Raw genomic sequence first — 25,816 nt, 5'->3', positions numbered from 1 at the left:
GTTTTTTGAGAGACGACAAACTTTGTAGGGTGTCTGTGAATTAAAATGCACAAACCTCAAGCAATTTTACCTAATAAATGGAGAAGGGGTTCCTCTTCCTAGAACATAAAATAATTACTTTATTTCAATTTTCATGTGCCTATTTATGAGGAATATGTAGCGACCGTTATGGATGTGACCATCCTGAAAATGTCACTTACATGACTATGAAAACTCATGCACTTAAAATAAAACAAATGCTTTAAAAATGGGTATTTGAACCACTTAATGTTGATATATGTGCTGTTGGCCTATATACCTTTGGTAAAGATGGTAAGGCGATATTTTCACGCAATTGCCCAAATGTTTACCAGGTGTCTAGTGTTTTTTGTATTGCAAATTCAATGCAACCAAAATATTATAAAAATATCATGAATTTGTTAATCGGAGTTTTGCGTCGCGTTCCTCACTGGTTTTGTCTAGTCGTGAATGCGTTACAGGGGGCGCACTTGCAAGCACCATTTCCTTTACTGTGACTTTCATTTTCAGCAGTAGGGAGAGAAGCAAACGGGATAGCGTTCTCGCGACCCGGAACCGAGCAACTTTCGCATAGTCACATTCCAAGCATATCTGGATCTACTGGCATGAATTGAACGCGCCGAGTCCGCTTATAAACATACAAGTGCATGCTCGGCCTAATTCGCTTGTTTTATACTTTATATCCTGTTTATCTCTGCACGACAACTCGGTTAACTTGAACCGCAGGCGACACAAGGAAAAGCAGAAGTGTCTTAACTCGCCTCGGGGTCTCGTTCCGCAGGCATGTCGCAGAAAGAAAGACCGACTTTCCACCGACAGGACGTCAACAAGACGATATGGGAGGTCCCCGTGCGCTATCAGAACTTGTCTCCGGTCGGCTCTGGTGCATACGGAACCGTTTGGTAAATATATTTATGTTGTTCTCGCTGGCGGAACTATACGTCTCATTCATTCTCACGGGCCCGCAGCATTGCACCGCGTTAGCTAACTTGCTAATAAGACTGAAGTCCTTAGTCTGTTTTACGAGAGGGATAGTCGTCGAGTTAATGCATTTGCAGTGTTGCAAAGAGATAAAATGTGTGTAGTTATGCTTCATAAACATGCAAAGTCCAGCATGTTGTAATGCATGCGTGCCACCTTAGTTTCGAAGTGATACTTAGGTGTGTGGAAACGTGCGCTACAGGGGAGCAATGATTTAAACGTGTTGCAACAGATTCGACATTGAGAGCTGAAAACTTCACAATGCTATTAACTTGATAGTATAATTCTTTATATTATAGTATTCTACTTTAATGTTCATGCTCATGCCTTGCGGTATAGCGTGGTCTTAATGCGGACATCTGGTTCTGTCCTGAATGAGGTCACCCCACCATGCAAGATTGCATGCTGTGTTGCGGCCCATTAGGTTGTGAGACACAAGCTATGAGTCATCTGCCCGTGTCATTTCACGATGTCAGTGATTCATGACACTTTATTTCTCTTGGGGTGGTTGTAACACCCAAAATGAGGTGCAACACACTGCACTGAGCTCATCCTATATTTTTTAGGAGTGATGCCTGTTTTTTTGTGATGAGAAAGTTTGTTGTTGGTTTGTGCTGAGATTTCCCTCCACTCCCTCGAATAAAGCTGTGTTATGAAAGTATGTTTATGTTTTAGAGGAAACATACATTTTCAACAAGTGAGCACTTCTGTTTTTGTTGATTTCAAAATGAAGTGCAGCATAACCTAACTCTTTAATGTTTCCAAATCATTTCAGATAGGCCTCTGTGATATTAAACAGCCAGGTGTTTGAAGGTCGGGCTCGTTTTCTAAATGACTCCTTTTACTGTGAGCAGACAGGTTGTTTATGCACCAAAGTGACTGTTCGAAGATTTAATGCTAGGCAACGACGCTATCTAGATTAGTTTTCAACGGGGCTTTATTGTGTCCGTGTAATTGAATATCTGATGAACAGATTGCATGGGGTTTGAAGTGCCATGCTCATCTCTCAGTTTATGCACTGTACTCGATAGCTACATTATGTTGAAAAAGAGAGAGCAGATGTTTAAAACTGGTAGGCAACCGAGTTACAGGATATCAAATATGCTATAAGTTTTGAAATTGTAGTTATTAAAACACATACGTTCTGTTTTTGGGCGTTCGTGGACATGTTTGACCACTTAGTTCCCTTTCTCAATCCCTGTGGTTGTTTCCACGAGGAACTGAGAACTTGGCTGAATATAGCTTTTAGACACAGAAACGTAGATTGAATTCAATTCGCATGCTCGCTTTTACAAAATATCATCTTTAACTTCTGTCCTGCTGTAGCATGCCTGACTTCCAGTTGTGTAAAAACATATTAGGAAAACGGTGACATTGTGTTTGAATCATGTTTACTTTTGCAGCTCAGCGTATGATGAGAAAACAGGGTTGAAGGTTGCTGTTAAGAAGCTGTCAAGGCCGTTCCAGTCCATCATTCATGCCAAACGCACCTACCGGGAATTACGGCTACTCAAGCACATGAAACATGAGAATGTGAGTTTGGATCCTAAATATTGTTAAATACACAGAGCTAAAATTAACAAGGTTAGGAAATCCTAATGCTTTTCATTATTTTCTCACCGATATTTTGTTCCATATGACTGTTTGACTTCTGTATTTGCTGCTGTTCATTGGGACCAAGACAAGACAAAATAGTGACTAAAATAGTGCACATACATAACCATAACACACAGTACAATACAATACACAGATTTAAACAATTAAAAGAAATGTTAAGAATTGGTTAAAAAAAATTCAGATCATTGCTCAAATCAGTGAATGAAAACATGTTCATTCTTATTTTTTTAATGCTATTTATGTTTTACAATTCTAGATGTAATTCCAGGTTTGCCCCGTCAGGTTATGGAAGGAAATCTTACTGCAAGACAGCACATGCTGTACTAACCGCTCTTGATTTTTTTTTCTTTTCTCTTTGTGCCTATAGGTAATCGGCTTGCTGGATGTTTTCACACCTGCCACCAGCCTGGAGGAGTTTAATGATGTGTGAGTCAGACTGTTACTTTCTCTCTTACAATAGTAGTCAATAAATCCCAACACATTAACTGATTTAGTTAGATTAGGAAAAATACATTCATTGCAAAAATCCTTTTATTTCAGAGTCAACTGCTCTTTTAATGTAAACAGATTTGTTTGAGTGTGACACAAGGTATTTCATCTTGGCACACCATTTTCTGTGGTGTACACATTTTCAGAAACGCTTGGCTTCCAGCGCTGGCAACATTTAGCATAACCTCACTGTCTGCCTAGATCACTCTTGTGCGTTTAGCCCTAATAACTGATACTTTAAGCAGAATAATGTTTTATTAATCCCACGTTGTTTGCTGCGCGATTGTAAGCTTTTAGATAGGCTCTCGTGGTTTCATGGAGCTTCGGGTTCCCACAGAAACAAAGCTATTTGTGCTGGCTGGCTCCAGCCTAGCAGCCAGTAGTTAGCAGGGAATGCTACTGAGGAAAGAGCCAGGTTGTAAAAGCAGATGCTGCATTCACGTAACATCAGTGTTTCTGCTAAAAATAGTCCTGACTCACAGAGATGATGAAGGGCATCCATGTACCTTCAAACACACACACGTTTATGAAATTAGGAGAAACGTATGTTCCGGAACAGAGGATTTGTAGAATAAGCAGACTTCCTGTAAATATATATATATATATTTCCATTACTAGATGACACTCAGGATTTGTTTGTTTCTGGTATCTGTGTGATTGCACTGCATCTGTTTTGTTCTTGGTTTGTTTGTGTGCATTGCTGTTTTTCTCTCTAAATCTGTGTGTGGGGTGGAATATATTTGTACTATGGCTGAGTATGCCTATTGGGTGGAGAGAGTGTTTCTGGTATTAAGCGGGGCTTATTTTAAGCTCTGCTGTGTCTGTTTGACCTGTAACCCCGCTGATATAAGTCAACGCTTTTGTGAGATACCATGAGGTCTTTGAATGGACAATTTAGTGTAATGTATTGTTCATGTGCTAAAATAAATGTGAGACACTAAAACGATTTCACATCCATTAAGTTGCGATCATGTTTTAATCTGGTTTGTTTCGTTTTCTGAAACAAGTCCCTCTGTCCTTCTTATAATTAAATGTCTCAGTTTTTACTGACATTGTAATTTTGGTACATTTTTTAACAATGTTAGTGAAATTAAACAGTTTGTCAGAGCAGAAAATCATGTTTCCTTTTTACATAAAATAAAGACATGCTGTCACTTCGGGCATGATGCACAATAGTTGGTGGGAGAATAACATTCTTGTTGTGTTTTGATTGGCAGGTACCTAGTGACTCATCTTATGGGAGCTGACCTTAATAATATTGTAAAGTGTCAGAAGCTGACCGACGATCACGTTCAGTTTCTTATTTATCAGATCCTCCGAGGACTTAAGGTAATTAAGAAGAAAGAAATTACACTTGTTGTTTGTGACAAATACAAAATGGATTTTAGCGTTTTAATCCGATAAAGACAGAGACTACAACCATCACTTTATTTGTTGTGCATTGTTAATTTGATACATATTGGAATAGTTTATTATAGTAGAAATTATATGTCTTAAAAACAATATACATTTAATTAGATTTAAGCAGAACCACATTTTAGTTAATGTGATATTATTTTATAATTAATTTAAACTAGGAACTTACTTTTAACTTCGTACAAGTTTAGATGCTCTAAAAAATACAAATAACAATCAAGTAATATTTGTGAAAGATAATATCTAACATAACTCTCTTTATTTTTTTATCAGTACATTCATTCAGCAGACATTATTCACAGGGTAAGTATTTCCTCTGGGATAAAGCATCTCCTTGTCATTACAATGCTGCACGTCCAAACTTACTTTTGTTTCAGAAGTATAGTTAGACTTTTTTTATTTTTAACTCTTTTGTCTATAAAATATTTGTTTTTCATGCATTTGTACAGAATTTGTTTGCCTTACAGATTAAAAGAAAATGATGTTTAGCATGCAACACTAGAGTTACCCGTAAACATGTAAATTCATTGAACAAAAAAATGCTCAAATAACTTTTTGTTTTAGATTTATTTAATAACTCATTTGTAATGTTTACTAGTAAAATTCTAATAACAATGTTTGATTCATTTATATCGTTCACTAATTGTTTTTCAGGATTTGAAACCCAGTAATCTTGCTGTAAATGAAGACTGTGAACTTAAGGTGAGCCAGTGATATTTATGTTTAGTCACAAATTTTGGTTGGAATGTTGTTTACTATACAGGTATGTCTGTCCTTTTCACTCTCAGATCCTTGACTTTGGTCTGGCTCGACACACAGATGATGAGATGACAGGGTATGTGGCCACAAGGTGGTACCGTGCACCAGAAATCATGCTCAACTGGATGCACTACAACATGACAGGTAATGCAACTCCACCCACATGTAATACAGTAAATTGCTATCATTTTAAAGTGTATTATGTACAGATGCTATTTAAAAATAATCAGATGCTCCATCTGTGAAATATAACAAAATGGCTGACATCGCGTTTAATTACATCAATAACTTAAGACTCTCTTTTACTCTTTTGAGACAATAGGATTATATCTCAGTTTCTGCCTGGTGACCAATTTTACACAAATGGCCCATTGACAACATAGCCGGACCAGAAAATTTTGTTTTTGTGAGAGCTGAAACATGTGGTTGTTGTTTGTTTGCTGATGTGATTACTTGGCTTTGTTTTGCAGTGGACATTTGGTCAGTGGGCTGCATCATGGCTGAGCTGTTGACAGGCAGGACTCTGTTCCCTGGCACAGATCGTATCCTTTTCCTCTTATTTCCCTCTCACTGACCTGCAGTGCGCTCTCTGTAAATTGCTTCATGGTTTTGAGCCACAGAAGTATATCAGTATTATAGCATAATTTCCCAGGTCATGAAAAGAAGAAGGTTGAATGTGTGATTTAGGCCCGGATAACTAATAAGTCACAGACATTTTTAGGCTTAATTTGAATAGTTGTTTATTTGAGCTGACCTCTGAAGTATTTGACTGGCTAGATGTTAGTCATTGTATACTTGTATAGAGTAAAAACACTTAATTGAGGATTTCATTGGGTAGAAAGTATAGTTTTAATGCATTCATTCCTAAGATCGAATCTTGACAAACAAATTGAAATTCACGAAGCAATTTTCAAATGTTAAAAAGTCATATCTGCAAACTGTTGTTGACTAGAAATGTCTTGGATATTTATTGTCAAATGAAAGTGTGCTTGAGGAGATACTTTTTATGCAGGTTTGTTGATCTATTTTCCTCTCCTTGCTGTCTGTACTCTGACAAATGTGCAGCACGTCTGTCTGCCAATACACTGAGCTTTTCTTCCCTCCGCCTCCAGGCTGTGCCCCATGATGGAACATTGTTTTAAGCATATGTGATCTATCCTTCTAAGAACGCAATAAACTGTTCTGCGGGATATGACATGCTTCTAAATTTTCCACGCTCTTTTCTCTCTTATTTTTAAGCCCAGTGACAATTTTTTTCTTAACATTTCAGCATTTGCAGTGAATTTCCCCTCTGCTTTGCATATTCGACACTCTGTTTCCTGAACGGCGTGCCTGCTCTTAATGCATGGGGCCTACAGACATGGAGCACAAATGCCTGCCAAATATCTTCTCTCTCTCACAGGCAGAACATACCTGTGTAGCTACTTCTGACTCGCTTTTGCTGGGCAAGACTGAACATATTTAACCTTTGCTATTTTTACCAGCTTGCTTGTCTTTTCACACGTTACCAAGGCTTCTCTGCTTTCCTTTTCTTTAAGCACAGCTGAAACTAGAATAATAGTTTCCTGCTTTAATTTTTGTGACGTCTTAAACATCTTCTTTCCGAAGCACAGTGAGCCGGCTGTCATCAGAGTTGCCTTACAACACATGCTTTTTCTTTAAGGTGCAGTTTATGAAGTACAAGACTCCGGATCTCTCCTGTTAAGACATAATAGTTTTCCTATTTATAATATTACTAGACATCGATCAGTTAAAGCTCATTATGCTGCTAGTTGGAACTCCTGGACCTGAGCTGTTAATGAAAATATCATCAGAGTCTGTGAGTTTTTTTTGGGAGGTGATGGTTTGCTTAAGTGGCCATTGTGTGCTTATTTTGGAAATCTAAAATAATGTCTGTCTAAATTAATGTTTGGGATGTCTGACTAAACCTAACAAGCTTGATTTTGTCTTTCCTGCCAGTATTTCTTATGAACTGAATTCAAAACACTTTCAATTCAAAGCATGATCTTCTCTGTATATCAGTGCAGTTTGCATGCCAAACTGCATCTTTCTTTCCTCCCTAGAGCAGTGGAGAATCGCAACATAACGTCCGCAAAACCTTTAGTAGATATGCATAACACTGAATTTGTTTACCGTGAGCTCCTTGACCTGCCCTTCAAAGATATAAACCAGCTTCAACAGATAATGCGACTGACAGGAACTCCACCTGCCTCCCTTATTAGCAGGATGCCTAGCCATGAGGTGAGCTCACTGAAGCCCAACCCCCATGTGCAGAATACCCATCATGCCCTTGCCTTGCAGTCTCATTATCTTGATTCTCTTTAGAAAAATGCTTAAAGCATTTATGTTATGAATGCATTTAACAATAGCAGGATTGAATCTTCTCCACTTTCTCTGGGGGGGGGGTGACTGCTTTGTACTCTGTCCTTCAGTTATTGAGTGATCTCTGTGCTGAAATTATGGTCTGTCTTTGCCAATACAGAGCCCTCTGCCTTCTGAAGCTGCTTGTTTGTTGCATTATTCAAATGGCACTGCATACTGAACCTGTGGTTTTATGATTCACAGGGTTAGTATTGTATGTGAAAACTCAGAAGGGCTTGCTGTCATTGGGATTGAGTTGAGAATTGCTAATATGCATGAGTCTTAATCTTAATTTGCATTAAGCAAAAAATCTTAAAGAAACCGTTTACATAAAAATAAGAATTCTGTCATCATTTACTCGTACGGTTCTTAATCTGCATTAATATCTTTGTTCTGATGAACACCAAAAAAGAAAAATTGTAACCAAACAGTTCTTAGACCTCATTGACTACCATAGTAGAAAATTTGCTTTATATATCTGTTGAACACAAAAGAAGATATTTTGAAGAATGTAGGAAAGCAAACGGTTCTGGGGCACTTTTGACTACCATTGTAGTTGTTCCTACTATGATAGTCAAATGTGGCCAAGAACTGTTTGGTTACAAGCATACTTCCAAATCTTTCTCTTTGTTCATCAGAACAAAATACTTCATTCGGATTTGGAACAATACGAGGTTGAGTAAATGATGACAGATTTTTTATTTTTGGGTGAACTGTCCATTTAAAAGACCGTGTTAAATGTTACTCTTTTGAATAGGTCTGTGTTTATTCTACCGTTAAACTGTTTAAGCTTATTTGATCAAATTTGTCCATTTCAATCCATAGGCTCGTACTTACATTAACTCACTGCCTCAGATGCCCAAGAGGAATTTTTCTGATGTCTTTATTGGGGCAAATCCACTCGGTAAGGAGGCAAATTGGTTTGTGTGTATGTGCACATGCATTTTATTTTGTCAACAGACAAGGTACATGATTTTCTTTTTAAAGATTCCTAACTCTTGTATGTTTTTAGCTGTGGAACTTCTGGAAAAGATGCTAGTTTTAGACACAGATAGGCGCATCACAGCCGCTGAGGCTCTGGCAGATCCATACTTTACCCAGTACCATGACCCAGATGATGAGCCCGAGGCTGATCCGTTCGACCAGAGCTTTGAGAGCAGAGAGCTTGATATTGAAGAGTGGAAACGTGAGTCCGCTGTAGAGAAAAATGATGCACTGTTTATGTGTAAAATGGCAATTATACTGTATGTTGTGGTCAGAATCTTAATTGTTTCTTTTCTGCACAGGTCTGACTTATGAGGAGGTGATAAGTTTCGAACCGCCCGTCTTAGATGGAGATGAAATGGAGTCTTGACCTTTTCTGCTGGATGGCAATCAGACCTTTACTTCTTTTACAGTAATGCTGTAACTTACAGTAACCGAAATCAGCCAGTCAGTATGATTTTTGTCCTTTCATTTTTCTGTTAAATTTTAAATGCTGTCTGTTGAAATTGCAAGCGCCAAATAGAAGGAATCTGGGAAATGATTTTATTACAGAGTAAATCTTTCCAAATGAAATATAAGAAACCTTTTTTAATTTGTAAAATTCATGCAAGTTCTGTACTTCAGTTTGTTTTGTTAGTTTGAACTCTAGTTTAAGTTGTGATGTTATATCATGCTTGCAGATGATTTTGTCAGTACTTCTGCAATGTTCAAAAAACATCCTTATTTACTATCTGTTAATTCCCAGTCAATTCATGAGCATTATATATAAATTGTATAATTGGTTATTTGTGAAATCTTCAGATTGTTTGTAAATAGAAATTTCAGTCTAATCGTTTTCCTCGTCTGTAGATGTTCTGTTTCTGATCTTTTTCCAGATTGTGTGTTAGAGATTAAAGGTTTGAGGCTGATGTGTGTCTCTGCGTGTGTGAGAGTTCAAGTGAGGTTGCTGCTGTGTATTGTATGCAACCTCAATGTATGATTCTGACTTAGTCTTTTTAAAATTTGTATTAACTCAAACTAGAGTAAGATATTTATATACTGTTGAGGTGATATTTATAAACGTGAAAGGCTGCATCTGTCTTATTTAGCACCACAAAAAACATGGAGTCAAACATAATTGTTTACTGAAAATAAAGGCCGGTATTTTTCAGAAACTTCAGTTTTGTTTGGATTTTTTTGACTTTATGGTGAAGATAAAAATTGAGTGTGAAGTCATTTCTATAAAATAACGAAAATAATCTTCCTGAAAAAAGTAAAATGACAATGGGGCTTAAATAGGCCTACAACCTAAATACAACGTTTCCTAAATCCCGTACAACACCTTTGCTGCAATTACTGTAAAATTCTTCCACATAACTGTTGTTGTTACTGTTACCATGGTACATTGTCGAGTGTCGCATGCAATGAAATTTCTTTATTTTGGTGTGTTGAGCTGTAAAATGTGGCGTGATAGGTGAGCACACACATGACTTGGTGTAAATAAATATACTACATCGTTCTTTTCCACTCCATTATATCCGTGCACGCTTTAAACACACGAGCTTTTGACATCTTAAAACACATGACGAATCGACGACCGTCAGCAGCCAAGACGCGCGCATGCGCAGTGCCATCCAAGCCAACTAAGGGGCCAACATGGAGCGAAAAGGTAATCTCTTTCCCGTCTTTCTATGAATAACATTTGCCTTTTAAATCTACACCGACTGCACGCGAGGCAGGATGACTAATTTACATTCGGACTTAAATAAACGATGTAGCATTAGAGCAGACACATCTGCGTTTTGCCCTGTCTTAGGACGCATGGGCTGATGTCTTTAGCTTTAGCATTTAGCCACCGAGACTGCAGCTCCAGTGAGACAAATGTATTTTTCTGACGCCATAGAAACGTTTACTTTTTTCGTTTTATCTCGCTATAGCTTAAGCGATTTAACTTTTCTCATTTGTTTTAGACGTCAGTGCGTGGCGTGGCGGGCGCGCGCGCACGTATTATGTAGATGCGAGTGGAGATCTTCTGTATTTCTATTTTCTGTTGTGGAAACTTCAGGAATTTCTGTTCAGCCTCATTCTTGCACCCTGATGTTCCCGTCGTTACAAAAACGTATACATGCATTTAATGTTAAACACGCTCATCTACAGTAATTTAAAGCGGAAAGTTTCTTTCACGATAACTGTAAACACCAGATATGTATTGTTTGTGTTCATTACATAATTGCCGGTCTGTGTATTTCCTGTTGTAATGCCAGGTTAAATTTGGAAGTCATAAAGGCACACGGAGTTTATTTTTTACTTTGCTTTTGTATTCGTTACTATTATTTCTTTCATTTTATTGTTCTGTAACTATGCATCTCTTGTATCACTCCAGTTCTGGCACTTCAGGCGAGGAAGAAAAGGGTCAAAGCCAAGAAGTCGACCAAAAAGTGAGCTGTGCATCATTCCCTTCGGCCAGTTTTTGTTTTGTTTTGTGGGTATTTCACATTATTATTATGAGGAAGTTAGACTCAATCCGAGTAATGCTTGTTTCTTGAAGGTTGTCCATATAGATCTGGCTGCTTTAATATTACACACTCTATCGTGCAGAATGATTCATCAAGGTTTTGCTGGGAATTTAGTTTTAGTCAAAGAATCACAAACATTGTTTAACTTATGATCAGTTAACTTTTAAGCATAATTATGCCTTGTCTTCGGTATGCTTATGAGATATCGACTTTCACTCATCCTTTCACCATAGTCTGATGTAAGGCGCAAGAGAGGTGCTTTCTTTGAAATGGTTAAACCAAGCATTGACCGATGCAATCTTGTTGTATGCAAGTTACCATGGGACCAAGTGCTTAGAAATGCCCTGTATCAATTATCTCATTGTTTATCAAAACTGCTTGTGCAATAGACAAACAAAACATTGAGTGTTCTACTGTTGCCTCTTGGATCGATTTAAACAGTATGTTGACTGTTATATTTGTTTCTTGTTCAAAGATGCTCATGAACGTTAGATGGACTCATTCAACCCAAATCGGATTCAGAACATTCATTTATAATGATATAATAATTGTAGATCCTTTTGACTATACAGACATGTAAATTACAGGTTTTGAAATAGGTTTCAATTTGTTTTATGTAAAAATAAGCACCGTAGTGTCTTCGAAGAGGAAGACTTTTTTCAGTGGTTCTTAAGATTGCACATTCTTACGTAACCGTTGACCTAAATGAAATATTCCATCATCCCTCAGGCCAGCACATCCTCCGCGCGGGGCATCTCAACAGCAGCCACCTACAGAGACCCCGATACAAGAGCCTGACGAGGAGATCCTCGGCTCTGATGATGAGGAGCAAGAAGATCCTAATGACTACTGTAAAGGTAAGAGACGTAGGGCTCAATAAGTCTTTTGACAGCAGAAGTTGTGTCTTTTGTGAAATGTGAGTGACAGTTGCTGAAATAAGGGTTGCACTTGTAAAACCGAGCGGCATTTCCTTGTTTTGCAGCTTTTTTGAAGTCGTTTTTACGTTTATGTTGGTTAAATAAAAAATTGTTTTGGCAGTTCAACAAAAACGGTACTCGAATAACAAATCTTTATTATTCTGTCGACTCTCCCATGTAGCTGTGCATTTCTGCTATAGGTGGATTTCTATTAGCACGTTCATTTAGTGTTTGTATATTTATACTACTTTGATTTAAAGTTATCTTTTATTCATTAGAGATTAGCTAAAAATGATGATTCAGGGATAGTCCTAGTTTAAAATTTTGACATGCTTTGATTTTATTGCTGATAAAACGAACATAGTAAAAACTACCACTAAAGAGTCATCAATGCGTTTTTTGTTGTTTAGGAGGCTATCACCATGTCAAAATAGGGGACCTGTTTAATGGTAAATACCATGTGATCCGCAAACTGGGATGGGGGCATTTCTCCACTGTGTGGCTGGCCTGGGACATCCAGTAAGACTTTCTTCATGCAAATTATAATATTTTTTATCACCTGCATGCATGCACTGTTTCAGTTATGGGATTTTCTGTCTTTGTGTCTGTAGAGGGAAGCGGTTTGTCGCGATGAAAGTAGTAAAGAGCGCAGAACATTACACAGAAACCGCTCTGGATGAAATAAAGCTGCTGAGATCTGTGAGTGAACTAATGTCACATTCCCTTCCTTTCATCTTTGGCAAGCACATTTAGATGTGTGTTTTAATAGGGTTTTATTTGTCAAATAAATGCACTGTTTTCAGGTCAGAAATACAGACCCTGATGATCCGAACAGAGAGATGGTTGTGCAGATGCTGGATGACTTTAAGATCTCAGGGGTCAATGGAACTCGTATCCTTGACTGTGAAGAATTTTGCGTGCATGTATGAGGGTGTGAAAATGGTTCAAGAGGGCTAAAAGCAGGTGCCTTGTGTTATTTAAGGCACCCTACATTTTTGTGCTGACTTGAGTGCTGATTTTTGTATTGTATTGTGGTTACATTTTGAAAACCGTTGGACCTTTACTCAACCTTTTAGATGTTTGCATGGTGTTCGAAGTGTTGGGACACCATTTGCTTAAATGGATTATTAAGTCTAACTATCAAGGCTTACCTCTGCCCTGTGTCAAGAGCATCATTCGCCAGGTAACACTGCATGCCGACAGACAAACAGCTCAGTGTTTACATAATTGATCCAGTGAATCCAGGACATCTAATTTAGAGAACGTACAGATGCGTATTTCTTTTTTGCAATGTTGATTTAATTAAAGATTTGGACTGAATTACCATGAAAACCATGCCATTTCAATTTTTATACTAAATCTGATTAGACGAACAGTAAGATAACTGTCTGTTTGTTTCATTTGTATAATAATCAAATCCGAGATATAGAAGACTGACAGTGGATGTTTTATGTTTTTTGTCTTATTTTTGGATCTCAGGTTCTGCAAGGTCTGGATTACCTGCACACCAAGTGTCAAATCATCCACACAGACATTAAACCAGAGAACATTCTCATGAGCGTTGAGGAGCTGTATATCAGGCGACTGGCTGCAGAGGCCACTGAATGGCAGAAAGCAGGCGCTCCCCCTCCCTCTGGTTCAGCAGGTACAAAATATCTGCTAAACTTACTTGTGGGGTAAATGACCCATACAGTTAAATAGGGCCTCAATTAAAAATCTTGTAATGAATCTAATGTAAATGTCATCAACATTGATGGAAAATAAGTCGTGTTTATAGTTAATGTGACGCTTGCGAGAAAAGATGGTGTATCTACATTTCAGTCTTTTGTTGTTTTATTGTAAGCATTGTGTTATTGTGTAGGGTGCAGGTGTATTTGCTAGCCAACACTTTGTGTGAACAAAACAAACATATCTTGTTTGAAGTACAGTTTGTTTAAACTATTATGAAATTATAATAATAATAGAATTATATAATTTTTTGCCCTAACCACTTGCAACAGTTGATTCTATATTAAAAACATATTTTTTTATGGTTTTTTTATGCGGCGCGTGTCTGGTTAGGGCACAATAATCCCTCCAGATATATTCTTGCAGCTGTTCCTGCCAGCTCATTTAGCTGATTTAACTTTACTTTGCTCAACTTGTTGGTTCACTTTCGTTCTCCCCCCAGCATCATTCTTAAAATGATGTATTTGATTTATAAGCTCCTATTGTGTTCTGATGAGTCATGATCTTTCTTTCAGTGAGCACTGCCCCAGCACCGAAACAGGTATGTTTCCTTTATTTTTATCACCCAGGCTACACAGATCATTGACATTTATTAATTTATTTAGAAGACTTATAAAGTATTATTATTTTTATTTCAATTATTGTAGTTAATTTATTATCATTTGTTATTAAATAACTGTGAACTTGTAAGCAATATTGGTATTTAACTTTTGGCATCTTAACTGCTTTACTGTAGCTGCCAAAAATGTCAAAAAACAAGAAAAAGAAGCTAAAAAAGAAGCAGAAGCGTCAGGCGGAGCTACTGGAGAAATGCATTATGGACTTAGAAGAGATGGAGGTCGGACCTGAAGATGAAGAGGAAGATGACCCTGAATCCCCTAAATCCCCTTCCTGCCACCTACTCCGTGAGGCCTCACTGCAGGACATCGCTGCTGAAGACATAATCAGTTAGTTTCTGTTTGTGCAGTATAGTTTTTTTGCTTATGTAGATAATTGGTAGTTCATATTTAGGCTTTTATGTGGGATATGTGGTTAAAAAGGCAAATCATTTTCCAACACGTTTCCATCATATTCTCTTTCTGTACCTCTGGTAATAGCGGACACCAGAGAGAGACTAACCTCAGATGATTCAATGGAGCTCAACTGTAATGGATTTACCTGTACACAAAACACCCAACTGCACACAAGACACCCCACAGACGCAGAGGACGTAGCTCAGACCATGTATGAGTACTGTAATGGGGCGGAGTCCCCAGAACTGGTCCAGGCCGGCTACAGTAACGGCACCTCAGGCCAAGAGCAGTTGGAGGAGGAAGAGTTTCACCCCGGGCAAGAACAGCAGAAGTCTAGAACCAGAGCCAGGGAACAGAACAAGGAGAAGCTGAAGAACGGTCAGTGATGCAGATGGCTTGGCTTTTAGGATGAAGAGTACAAATGAAATTTCAGTGGAGAATGTAGAATTTGTTTTAATACAAGTTCCTTTTTGCTAAGAGGTTTTCATTGAAGTTAGTAGACCAAATTTTATTTCAAAATCTGTGCTTGTTCAACGCCGGTGCAGTGTATTAATATATTTTTTTGACTGATTGTGGATTTTATAACCATTGCTGAGACTACTGGAAATGTTTGTTTTGATCCCAAAGCCCACACCTAAGAAGATCTCTCTTTTTTGTACATCATTTTTATTGACTTTACTTCCTGTTTTACAGACAAGTTGACCTCTGGAAGCCTATTGGTCAATCCATTAGATCCCCTCAACGCTGACAAGATTAAGGTCAAGATTGCAGACCTGGGCAACGCCTGCTGGGTGGTGAGAATCTTCAATTTTAACATATCGATCTTGGCCAGTGTTAGGCAGTTGTAAAATCACATGAAATTGTAGTTTATGGGTTTTTTAAATGTTATTTTATGGTTTTCTAAGCAAATAAACCAACACAAAAGTGAACAACAAGAGAATATACAGGAAGTATTTAAAATAATTATTAGAATTGATCATAAACAGGGTTGTTTTGTTAATCAGATTTTTCACCACAAGCAAACAATTATTTTGATTTTTCTATCCGTTTTTACACAGATTTGCATATTGTAAATGGATATTTAACTTCTGAAAAAGTGAATTTAAATGTTTAAGAGGTCAAAATAAATATGCTATGTAATCCTCTATACCAGATTCAAATTATTATTTTTATTTTCCTGTACCTGTGTGATCATTTCATTTAATCTATAAAGAATATGATTTTCTGTTTTTCAGCACAAGCACTTTACAGAAGACATACAGACCCGACAGTACCGCTCTCTGGAGGTGCTGCTTGGGTCTGGATACAGCACACCTGCCGATATTTGGAGCACAGCCTGCATGGTGAAAAAACGCCACTCACATTCTTTAACCTTTTTTAATCAATTTAGTTTTTACGTACATTTACAGATTATAATTTGCGCGGGTAACCAATCATTTCTTTTCTGCTTCCAGGCGTTTGAGTTGGCCAGTGGCGATTATTTGTTTGAGCCTCACTCTGGTGAAGATTACTCCAGAGATGAAGGTAACAGCGTTTTTATGTTGCATACGTTACATGTGATAGAGAGTGAGATAAATCTTGTGACTGATTTTTTATATTCAGTTAAATGAAAGTGTTTATTCAGTAATGAAACCTAAAACAATTTACAATTGAGTTGCAAGTGATTAAAACCTGTTCTTGTTTTTTATTTCAATTGGAATTTTAATGGTTGTAGTCCTGTGCTTGTTTCCCTGCTATCAATCAGAGCCATTCAATCTGAAAAGAGACACATCATATTGTCTCTTCTTGATGCTCACTTCCTCCTCCCTCACTCCTCCAACTCTCCTTTTTCACGTCTCTTCCACTCCACCTCTTCTCTCTTATACCCTGCTTCATTTATAGATCCTATTTTGTTTGCTCTGCTTTTTCTTTTATTCATGTTAATGACTCCTAATGATTTTCACCATCGACCAAGACAGTAATGTGTGTGTGTGGGCAAGAATTCGTTCAAAGCCTAATTTATTTCCCAGTAGTCAAGTTTAGTTCGCTTTTCTAGGACGTTCTGTCTAGGACGTCTTTGTCTAAACTGGTGCAAACACTATTAGATCACTGTTTAACACACTGCCGGTTATGTTAGTCATGTTCAGGATTTGCAGGTATTCACAATGACACTATATGGGTGTTGCTTTAAACAGGCATGTATTGATATACAATGTAGTGTTAATCTAATCATTGTGATGCTCATGTATCTAGCTGATGTCATGAGACTTGATGAAAAAACAGACTAGTTTACATTGTGAATTCTCCAAGGTTCTGTAAGGTTCAGTGAGTGCATGTGGTCGTTGGAGAAGAAAAACTGGAAAGACAGTCAGATACCAGTAGTGCTACTGTGAGAACATTATACGGCCATTGATGTTGTACTGGAATCCACTGATGTCTTGTTCGTAAACATTGAGCACAATAACACTTTGATCCTCTTTCCCTTTATGTCGTGTCAAAGAGGAAGGTATTATTGTCATGACTGAGAATTAACCTGATGACTGTAGGCTATTGAGTGCCTGCTTTTTATTATTTACTCTGTTCCATCTCATGCTCATTCTGTTCATTCCATGTAAATTCAGACTCCAGAAACGCCCAGGGTTCAGTCATGTCTTTATAACCGATCAAATATTATGTCAGTTGAGTAGGGAAAGTGAACAAGTTCTCATTAAGTAATGGTTACTGGTAAAAAAATTGGTTGGGTTTTTTGCACTTGTGCATTTGCACTGTAGTTGATGAAGAAAATGTTTCAACAGTGTTGACAGTTTGCAGGACTGAATGTATTAAGATTGCATCCACGTTTTTCCAAAACACATTTTTTCAGGGATACAGTGTGACTAGTACAGTACAAAGAAGTTCCAGAACCTTCATTTGTAAACCCTGTCCATATTCCTGCCACTCGCTTCATTCCATGATCTTGTTCTTTCTGACCCTCTTTCTCCCACTCAGACCACCTTGCTTTGATTATTGAGCTTTTGGGGCAGATTCCCAGTCAGTTGGCTCTGAGCGGGAAATTCTCACAGGAATATTTCAGCTGGCAAGGTACGCCTGTGAATCAGGTAGAGCCCTGCCCTGAGGGAGTAGTTTTAAGAGAGCGGATATCGCAGGAGCTTCAATGACAGCACACCCTTAGGTCACATCTACCTTTTGTTGTTTGGCTAACTCTCAACATTTTTCCGAAACAAACAAATTATTACAGAAATGGATCAAACTCTTCATACAGTGGAATGCAGAGACAGTTGTCTCAATCTTACTTGAGCTTTGATCAAAATTTCCGTGTTGATGCACAAGCAGTATGTTCCCACTGACTGGCTCCCAACACAATAGACAAATGCAGTGTCTTCAGCTTCAAAAGTGTTGCGTGACTCTGTTGAATGTGTGTAGAGCACCCAAAGGCAGTTGAAAGTTGAAAACAGACTTCGGCTTTATACGGTCGAGTTCTCAGAAAGTTAAATCTGATCAGTCTTTGATCTCTAAGAGCTTCACTTTGTGAATGTTATCGTTGTGCTGTCAAGACGTGGCCACTGCGGCTCCTTTTCTCGTTCCTCTCTTCTCTCAGGATGGGTGAATGACTGTATTAACTCTCATGAATTTGTCCTTTGTTTTGTCCTCCATCTCACCCTTTCCTCCCCGACTGACACCCCTGTCTGTGTGTGACGGTGTAATGGTAGACCACATTGCTTTGATCATTGAACTGTTGGGGGCCGTCCCACGGAAACTCATGTTGACCGGAAAATATTCCAAGGATTTTTTCACCAAGAAAGGTAACGTGGCATTTGGGATAAATTCTAGAAATTGTAGGCAAAACCAGTAAGTGGAAAAAATCTAACTGTCTAACTAACACAAGTGTTTAGATCTTTATGTGTGTATTTGTGTTGTGCATGTTGCAAGATGTAAATAATATTGGTACACATTGTAAAATAAATGATGCATGAAGTCTGTTAATGCACCTATAGATGTGCTTGTTTATGAGTTTAGTGGTAAACCTGGGAAGTTAATGGTGTGCTTTCCATAGGTGACCTGAAGCACATTACTAAATTGAAGCCGTGGGGTTTGCTGGACGTACTGATGGATAAATACGAGTGGCCTCAGGAAGAGGCTGAGACCTTCACTGATTTCTTACTTCCAATGCTAGATCTCCTGCCAGAGAAAAGAGCCACGGCTGCCGAATGTTTGCGACACCCTTGGCTCGCCCTCTAGTGGCTTCTCGACGTCACTGCACATACTTCAGGCCATGTCTCCGTTAACTCAAGAGACTGCAACAGATCACTTTCCAATTTTTATGGTATATCAGAGTAGTTATTTTTCTGTTCATCTGAGTGTTTTTCGTACACTTGGCCCACCAGAAGAATCTGTCCATTTTGTTCTTTGTCGCTTTTTCAGAGTTGAGAGGTGCCGTCTGTGATCTTTACACTGTCCCTCTTATTTTGGCAAAATATGAAACCCATTTAGATAAGTTTTGTAAAACATTAAGATGAAAACTTCCAAGTTATGTGCAATGCAAACCTGAGATAAAGTTGGACTCCAAGTGCAATGCAGAAGAAATTGTTACTTGTATTTTCCTGAGGCGGGAAGGAATGTGGGGTATGGAAAGGGAATTGGTAGATTATATTATGACTGTAGAGTTTAACTTAAGATTCTGTTTTGCGTTGATTTGCTACACCTCTGTGATTTTGTTGTCTTTTTCTAAACTATACAAGTGTCTCTTTGTGTGTGTGTGTGTGTGTGTGTGTGTGTGTATTGGTTAAGTAGGTATTGATCTTGTCTGTCGCAGATTAGATTTTATAGTCTTCTCACTTATGGGTCAGTACTTAAATGTGTTTCCACTCAGTGAGCAATTGTTATGGGCCACCAAAATAGGATTTTTGGTGGAAAAAAGAAACGAAACGATAGTATGAGTGTGTTTGTGTGTATTTGCTTGTGTGCGCGCATGTGCATGTGAGTGTGTCTGTATATATGTGTACCAAAGAGTTTGCCTTGATCTGTATATTACAGCCATGTACAGTTTTTAAAAGAAATCCTACTATTGCATCTAAGCTAAGATTATTTAGCTGGATAGAAGTGTTTTAATAAAGCATTTGGAAGACGGGTGAACCCTTTTGTCTGATTGTTCTCAAATTGTTACAAATGTAGATGAAAGCTGATTCATTTTATCTATAATGCATGTACATTTATTGGATAGGTAAAAACATTGTTTGTTCTAAATACAAAGCAAAAGAAAACATGGTATTATGACAAACATTTAGTTTTTCATGTAACGAGGGAATTTAAAGTAATCCGCCTCCTGTTTCATGTCCATTGCAGTGTAGTTGTGTAAATTAGGCATGTGCTGTGTTCTGGCTTTATCTGTAAACAAAGGGAAACATTGTTAAACAAAAATTGTGTAAATATCTGCAACCTACCATTCTGTTATGGATTTTTTCAGCTGTGTATGTCTAATGGTAGTTTAACATCACGTTACGTGTGCCTTTATAGCATGTTACAAATCAGAAATCTAATCTAAATCCATTCGATTTTAGTACCTTTCTGTGGTTTAGCTCTTCAGTCACTGTCCTTGACTGTTTCCACCTCAAAGTCCTCAGGCAACAGCTTGTCTTGTCGGTTGCCCAGAGTAAAAGCAAGGAGTGAAAGTATAACCGCATCCAAGATGCTGATGATGCCTAAAATGTAAGCCCATCGCACGGTACAGTTTCCGAGCGTGTATTTGTTTGTCCTTTCACCACACATTCGCTTCACCTCCGGAGCATCCCAGCCATCCGGATAAATCATACAACCCATCCCCATCAACACTGCTAGAACAAGAAATGCACAAGATCAACTCACACTTTAAACTATATGACTCTTATACAGCAAACTTGATATTATGGTAATGATGAATATAACATTTTTGTAAATAAAGCAATATATTGTACATTTGTTTTGAATACAATATGATTGAAACCATTAGTAGCACTTTGTTAAATTATCTCCCTGTGGGTTTTAAATCATTTACTTCTGATTGGCTAATTCACTGGGAAGCTTCTGCAAGATTAGTTCATATTCCTAAAGCCCTCCCCTCGAAATAATCCTAAACCCATAGAAGCGAGAAACAAATGAGTCATAATCTCACAGGAAGGCAGATTTCGATAGGCTACTACACCTGGTTTATGAAAACAAAACCCGAAAGATTTAAAATGTACAATAAATCACGTGACAATTCTACTTGCTCACCTGAAGCTGTTTGCATCCACCCGCATATCTTGTACACACTCCCAGCGTTGCAAAAGAAGAAAAGACCCAAGCACACAATCGTACCCACGATAAGTAGCATCGAGCACCCTACGAAGAACATAGCAGTTCTGAAAGCCCCAGATGGGATCGAGCCGAAGTCAAAAACGCTTCCCTTACAGACCAGTTCGGAGGTGATGGGGTTGCCAATACAGTAGTGAAAGAGTCCGAAGTATCCAGCCTGCGGGGTATTAACGCTGTCACCAATCCAGTAGGGCTGAATAAAGACCACCACAGTAATGATGGCGAAGCATAAAGTGAAAACTCCCCACAGGACGCCGATGGCTCTGGAATTTCTCACGTAGTTGGTGTGGTAGATTTTGGCAGCCTCTTGGGCCGGCAGCATTTTCTCGTTCGCCATTATTTGATCGATTTACAATCGTTTTAGGATCCACCACAGCTCCAATTATACTTCAGTCTCAGGCGATCAGTAGTTTTTAAACACACGGAGTAAATCTCTATTGACACAAGTTCTGTGAGTTCAAGTAGACAGCGTCAGAGAGGCTTTTGCTGCCAAACAAAGGTGTCAGTTTTTTTAATTATTCATGGTAAATTAAGCAGAGGAATAAGGTGACAATAACCTGTTCTCTTAGATACTGTAATCAGATATACTTGTTACTTCACAACAAAAAAGTCATTGTTTTAAAGTTGCCAGTATAACAACATTAAGCACATTCTATGTGTATCTTTTAATGTCGTCACAACTAGTATTGGTTTGTTTTAAAAATGTCACTGACTGTAAATAATGAATTTAGTCTTATTTCACAAGGTTTTGTCAAATTGTCTTCTAAGTGTATCATTTGTAAATATATAAGTCATATCTATACATAGAAAGAGATCCTCTCATTTGCTTATTTATTCTCAACCCCCAAAAGCAGCCGAGAAAGTTTTTATTTTGTACTCAAAGCAACAATCTCCAGGAGAGAAAGAAAAATGAGATACAATAAGAGATCATTGCTAATGGGGTTTTAGAACCGACATGAATAAAACAACAACTTCACTTTTGTCAGAGATTTATTGCTCACAAGAGAATTTGTAAGACACAGTCAACACAAAAGTCTGCACTCTCATGTTTGCATTCCTCTCGGGTGTGATGTGAAACCTTTGCTGTGGGGGTCATAAATTTCCAAAATATCAAAGACGCTGTGATCTTGATTTATAAACTGAACCCTTGTGTATTGTACATGCTGCAATAGCAGTGCAACATCTATTCAACAGTGATGTATTAAGTTGTGATCAAAACAACTATGGATACTAAATGACTAAATGTAAATTTAAAACTCTAAAAAGCTGAACATCATAAAAATAAAATCGACGATTTTGTACATTGTTTTGAGAGTGTATAGACCTTGCAAATACGATTGACAATGTTATCATAAAAGCCTAATGGAAAAAAAGTTTTGAAACCTTTCATACATAATGCCCACGCCACGGATCATAAAGATTACTGGCTTTATTAATAAAAGTCATAAAAGTCAAAAGTTTGCAGCTGAGTTTTCACCAGAATGTGTGGTTGTATGGAAAACTGAGAACAGAGCTTTGATCAATGTGCTGTGTGCCTTTTGGTTATACTGTGAGACATCAAGACATTCAACAAAGAGTCATGACAGGTAATGCTTGTTTTCCTGTCACATACTCCGTTTCCGTCTTTGTTTTTATATAAACATTTAAGCTACAAATTAAAATCTAACTCAACGCACTATAATAAGTATAGTTATGTAATGTTATGTAATACAGTATATGTATAAAATGATAACATATATTGATTACTTTAACCTATGAAAGTTTTTTTTTAGATTCAACTTTATTGTCATTACACATATACAAGTACAGTGTAACGAAATGTAGTTCATCACTAGTCAGGATTTAAAGTAAAGTTCAAATGACAGGTACACACAAAACATTTACAGCATTTACATTTTTATTGAAATGAACTAAAGACAAAATTGCCAATAGGCAAGTCTAGAATAAGAGCAGTATAGTTTTCAACAGTAGGCATAGTGAAAAAAATATATTTTATACAAGAAAACAAAATGAAATAGAAGTTTTAAAGGAACATAAAAACACACAGGCAAACTTTCCTTCATCACAGGTCAAGTAAACAATTGTCCATACGACACATGAAACAAAGCCCACATGTTTGCATTTAATAAATCCATGAAAGCACTGAACCAGTCAGCAATGTGGCACACTTGGCATAGTACAGATATACCAAAATTGTCTAGTAATAGCTACAATAAAATGTGTGTCAATAACTACATATGAAAACAATGAATACATTCTGTTATCCTTGCTGGAGGTGGTACTCTGATAAAAACGGCATTTATTTCCCCAAAAATAATGAATCTTTTTTTAGTATATTTTAATGATCTGTTTTCTGACACAGAACCCATGTTGAACATAAATAGAAATAGCTCATTCTAAGGTAATAAAAACAGTACGCTTCATTATGTAAGGTCTTTATACACTTCTGAAGACATACTTATGTATATTGCATTCCTGTCAATAGACCCTCCAAAAATTAAACTTAAGAATAGGAAGGTACCAGCTCTTTCTGTTCCTGAACTACCTTTCATCTGCTCCTTTCTTTCTTGCCTTACTTTTCCTGAATGATCTCCTCACTGCATGAGGCTCAAGTGGATAGCAACAGAAAGTGATGCTCAATCAGTTGCATCCCAGGGTTTTAACACCATTGTGGCTCCTTCTACAGACTGCACATGTTGAAGTCTCAACAAGACAGTTCATCAAATCATTTTAGGGGGAAAATGCGTGCAAAACAAACATTACACAAGAAATATAGAGTGAATAGAGTTTAGAGTTTGGGAATATGACCAGCAGTTCAAGGTGTGAGCCAGTCACCTATTATTCACGTTTTAACCCTCGCCAATCAGATCTTTTTGCTTTTCCATTTCCATTAAAGGACTCTTTGATCACTCGCAGCCTAACATCTGACTGATTGACAAGTTTATTTTAATAAATAACAGACGTTTCAATGCTTCATAGGGTTTAGGTAAATGTTTTTAGGTAGATATTTGGACTGAATCCAAATTTAACAGGCAGAGGCAACAACGTAGCGTTAGCGATATCTATAAATGTATTTCCACTCAAGTTTGTGAGTTCCTTTGTCAAAATGTATTTAACCAGCAGCGGATTTGTATGCTTGACTTGAAATGTACCATAGAGCATCAGACTGAAGTGAATTAACTTGTCCAAACCGTAAAGGGACCCCAAAAAAAATGATTTACTCACCCTCAGATTATTCCAAACCTGATATTTTTAAGAATGTCAGTAACCAAACAGATCTCATTCCCCATTTTCTGCCATAATAGGGAAAATAATACTATGTCAATGGGGGATGAGATCTGTTTGGTTACTGACATTCGTCCAAATATTTTACTTTGTGTTTAGCAGAACAACTAAATTTCTGAGAGACAATCCGAGGGTGAGTGAATGAATAATTAATTTACATTTTTGGGTGAACTGTCCCTTTAAGGTTTCCTCTCTGTTATACAGAACAGCTCTGTGAACAGCTGTTATAGTAAACTGTGTAGGACATGGTAACTATTTGTAATAAACGTGTCCACTGTATCATGACACATTGTATTGTAAGATTGTAGGCAATATGCTTAAAACTCTGTCGGCTGACATAATTTACAGGAGCAGCTGATGTTGAGGGGGCTGCTGGGGATGTTGCTGTATTTATTCTGTTCCTTACCCTCTTCTGAATTGATTCATTGTTTTAAAATAATAATGACAACAAAAACAGTATTGATAAATAGAATTTGGAGGATGAGAAAACCAGAGTAAGGCTGTTTTACGAGTGTTTTGATAACTGTTTCAAAGGCACTCTACCCTAAATACTCTAATAATAATACTTCAAAGTATTAACAGTTTTAGTCAAATAACATTAAAGACCAGACCCTTCGACGCCCGTGAAACTTTTCTCAGCAAAGATCGATTCAAGAAGAGAACATGCACCATTCATTCATTTTACTAATAGTTAGATTGAGCAGGCATTGAGAAGAATGACTCCCATTCATTTGTGGGGTTTTTTGCCGGAATTTGTCAGTTACAATAAAATCCAGTACAGATCACAGTGCCCACCTTAGTTATCCAAAATATAGTTTCTATGTTGTTTTATTGACAAACAGTCAAACACGTCCGTCTAGCGCAATTACGGCAAAAGTGACAGAAGTGCAAATGTTGCAACTTCACCATGCGGGGTTCATTGTAACAGACATTTGCTAGGAAATTCACAACTAGATCTATCATCTAGCCATCCTTCCATTATAAGATATGTGTTGCAACAAACCCGGCTGTGTAAATTCTTTTTCGAAGCCTAGTTAACAGATGCTGGGAGTGGCTGACATGTTTCAACATGGTGCTAAATGTGCAACAAGACAGTGATTAAGATAATATTAGGTTGGATTTGGTGGCTTACACACCTAAATGAGAAATTGAAAAACATATGATAAAGAAATGTACTCATAATTCTGCCAAAACACACATTGTCCAAAAGATTTCCAAAATTCACAAATGATTGTCACCTTGCAATGAGAGAAAAAGGCAGAGAGCACAACTCGGTCGACCCTGTGTAACTATATTGAAAACATCCATTTAACAGTTAACCCCACTTTGCTTCATATTGTATATTGTACTGACTGTACAATATACAATATGTGCTAATACAAAGTTACTAGTTTCAACAAAAGCTAGGCCACTACCTGTTGAGAGAAGAGGGTTAGTGTACTTT

The 25,816-nt window shown here is 37.6% G+C and overlaps 3 protein-coding genes across 11 annotated transcripts; 2 read left to right on the top strand and 1 right to left on the bottom strand.

Moving 5' to 3' along the window:
- Positions 1-428: 428 nt before the first annotated feature.
- Positions 429-10,126, top strand: mapk14a (mitogen-activated protein kinase 14a). Of its 2 annotated transcripts, none has more exons than XM_079467041.1 (12): positions 429-920; positions 2,403-2,532; positions 2,984-3,042; positions 4,323-4,434; positions 4,795-4,824; positions 5,176-5,223; positions 5,310-5,424; positions 5,751-5,822; positions 7,442-7,521; positions 8,467-8,545; positions 8,654-8,827; positions 8,928-10,126. In XM_079467041.1, the coding sequence occupies exons 1-12, from the start codon at positions 802-804 to the stop codon at positions 8,993-8,995; spliced, it is 1,086 nt and encodes a 361-aa protein (XP_079323167.1). In that variant the 5' UTR covers positions 429-801; the 3' UTR covers positions 8,996-10,126. The 2 variants fall into 2 exon arrangements, with proteins under 2 accessions (XP_079323167.1, XP_079323168.1); XM_079467042.1 differs by lacking the exon at positions 7,442-7,521 and adding an exon at positions 7,020-7,099 and having other exon boundaries at positions 485-920; positions 8,928-9,783.
- A 56-nt stretch (positions 10,127-10,182) lies between these two features.
- srpk1a (SRSF protein kinase 1a) lies at positions 10,183-19,896 on the top strand. 8 transcript variants are annotated; one of them, XM_079467885.1, is made up of 17 exons: positions 10,210-10,273; positions 10,988-11,042; positions 11,850-11,977; positions 12,448-12,556; positions 12,649-12,736; positions 12,841-12,928; positions 13,114-13,220; positions 13,517-13,682; positions 14,281-14,306; positions 14,502-14,712; positions 14,863-15,156; positions 15,472-15,572; positions 16,014-16,121; positions 16,233-16,302; positions 17,746-17,838; positions 18,468-18,560; positions 18,812-19,888. In XM_079467885.1, the coding sequence occupies exons 1-17, from the start codon at positions 10,261-10,263 to the stop codon at positions 18,994-18,996; spliced, it is 1,935 nt and encodes a 644-aa protein (XP_079324011.1). In that variant the 5' UTR covers positions 10,210-10,260; the 3' UTR covers positions 18,997-19,888. The 8 variants fall into 8 exon arrangements, with proteins under 8 accessions (XP_079324014.1, XP_079324015.1, XP_079324011.1 ...); XM_079467887.1 differs by lacking the exons at positions 10,210-10,273; positions 17,746-17,838 and adding exons at positions 10,285-10,487; positions 10,575-10,723 and having other exon boundaries at positions 18,812-19,896; XM_079467884.1 differs by lacking the exon at positions 10,210-10,273 and adding an exon at positions 10,309-10,723.
- A 52-nt stretch (positions 19,897-19,948) lies between these two features.
- Positions 19,949-21,554, bottom strand: lhfpl5b (LHFPL tetraspan subfamily member 5b). Its single transcript, XM_079468109.1, has 3 exons — positions 21,007-21,554; positions 20,319-20,588; positions 19,949-20,142 (listed from the first exon to the last, which is right to left on the bottom strand). The coding sequence occupies exons 1-2, from the start codon at positions 21,422-21,424 to the stop codon at positions 20,338-20,340; spliced, it is 669 nt and encodes a 222-aa protein (XP_079324235.1). The 5' UTR covers positions 21,425-21,554; the 3' UTR covers positions 19,949-20,142; positions 20,319-20,337.
- Between the last annotated feature and the right edge of the window lie 4,262 nt (positions 21,555-25,816).

The sequence above is a fragment of the Barbatula barbatula genome (genome assembly GCF_947034865.1).
Source record: "Barbatula barbatula genome assembly, chromosome: 11".
Taxonomy (NCBI): domain Eukaryota; kingdom Metazoa; phylum Chordata; class Actinopteri; order Cypriniformes; family Nemacheilidae; genus Barbatula; species Barbatula barbatula.
This window is presented reverse-complemented; position numbering and strand designations above follow the sequence as displayed.

Coding starts and splice junctions, on each gene's coding strand:
- mapk14a (XM_079467041.1), top strand. CDS start 802: ATGTCGCAGAAAGAAAGACCGACTTTCCACCGACAGGACGTCAACAAG. Junction 3,043..4,322: donor CTGGAGGAGTTTAATGATGT/GTGAGTCAGACT, acceptor TTTGATTGGCAG/GTACCTAGTGACTCATCTTA. Junction 5,425..5,750: donor GATGCACTACAACATGACAG/GTAATGCAACTC, acceptor TTTGTTTTGCAG/TGGACATTTGGTCAGTGGGC.
- srpk1a (XM_079467884.1), top strand. CDS start 10,486: ATGTATTTTTCTGACGCCATAGAAACGTTTACTTTTTTCGTTTTATCT. Junction 12,737..12,840: donor AAATAAAGCTGCTGAGATCT/GTGAGTGAACTA, acceptor CACTGTTTTCAG/GTCAGAAATACAGACCCTGA. Junction 18,561..18,811: donor GGATTTTTTCACCAAGAAAG/GTAACGTGGCAT, acceptor TGCTTTCCATAG/GTGACCTGAAGCACATTACT.
- lhfpl5b (XM_079468109.1), bottom strand. CDS start 21,424: ATGGCGAACGAGAAAATGCTGCCGGCCCAAGAGGCTGCCAAAATCTAC. Junction 20,589..21,006: donor GTGGATGCAAACAGCTTCAG/GTGAGCAAGTAG, acceptor TTCTTGTTCTAG/CAGTGTTGATGGGGATGGGT.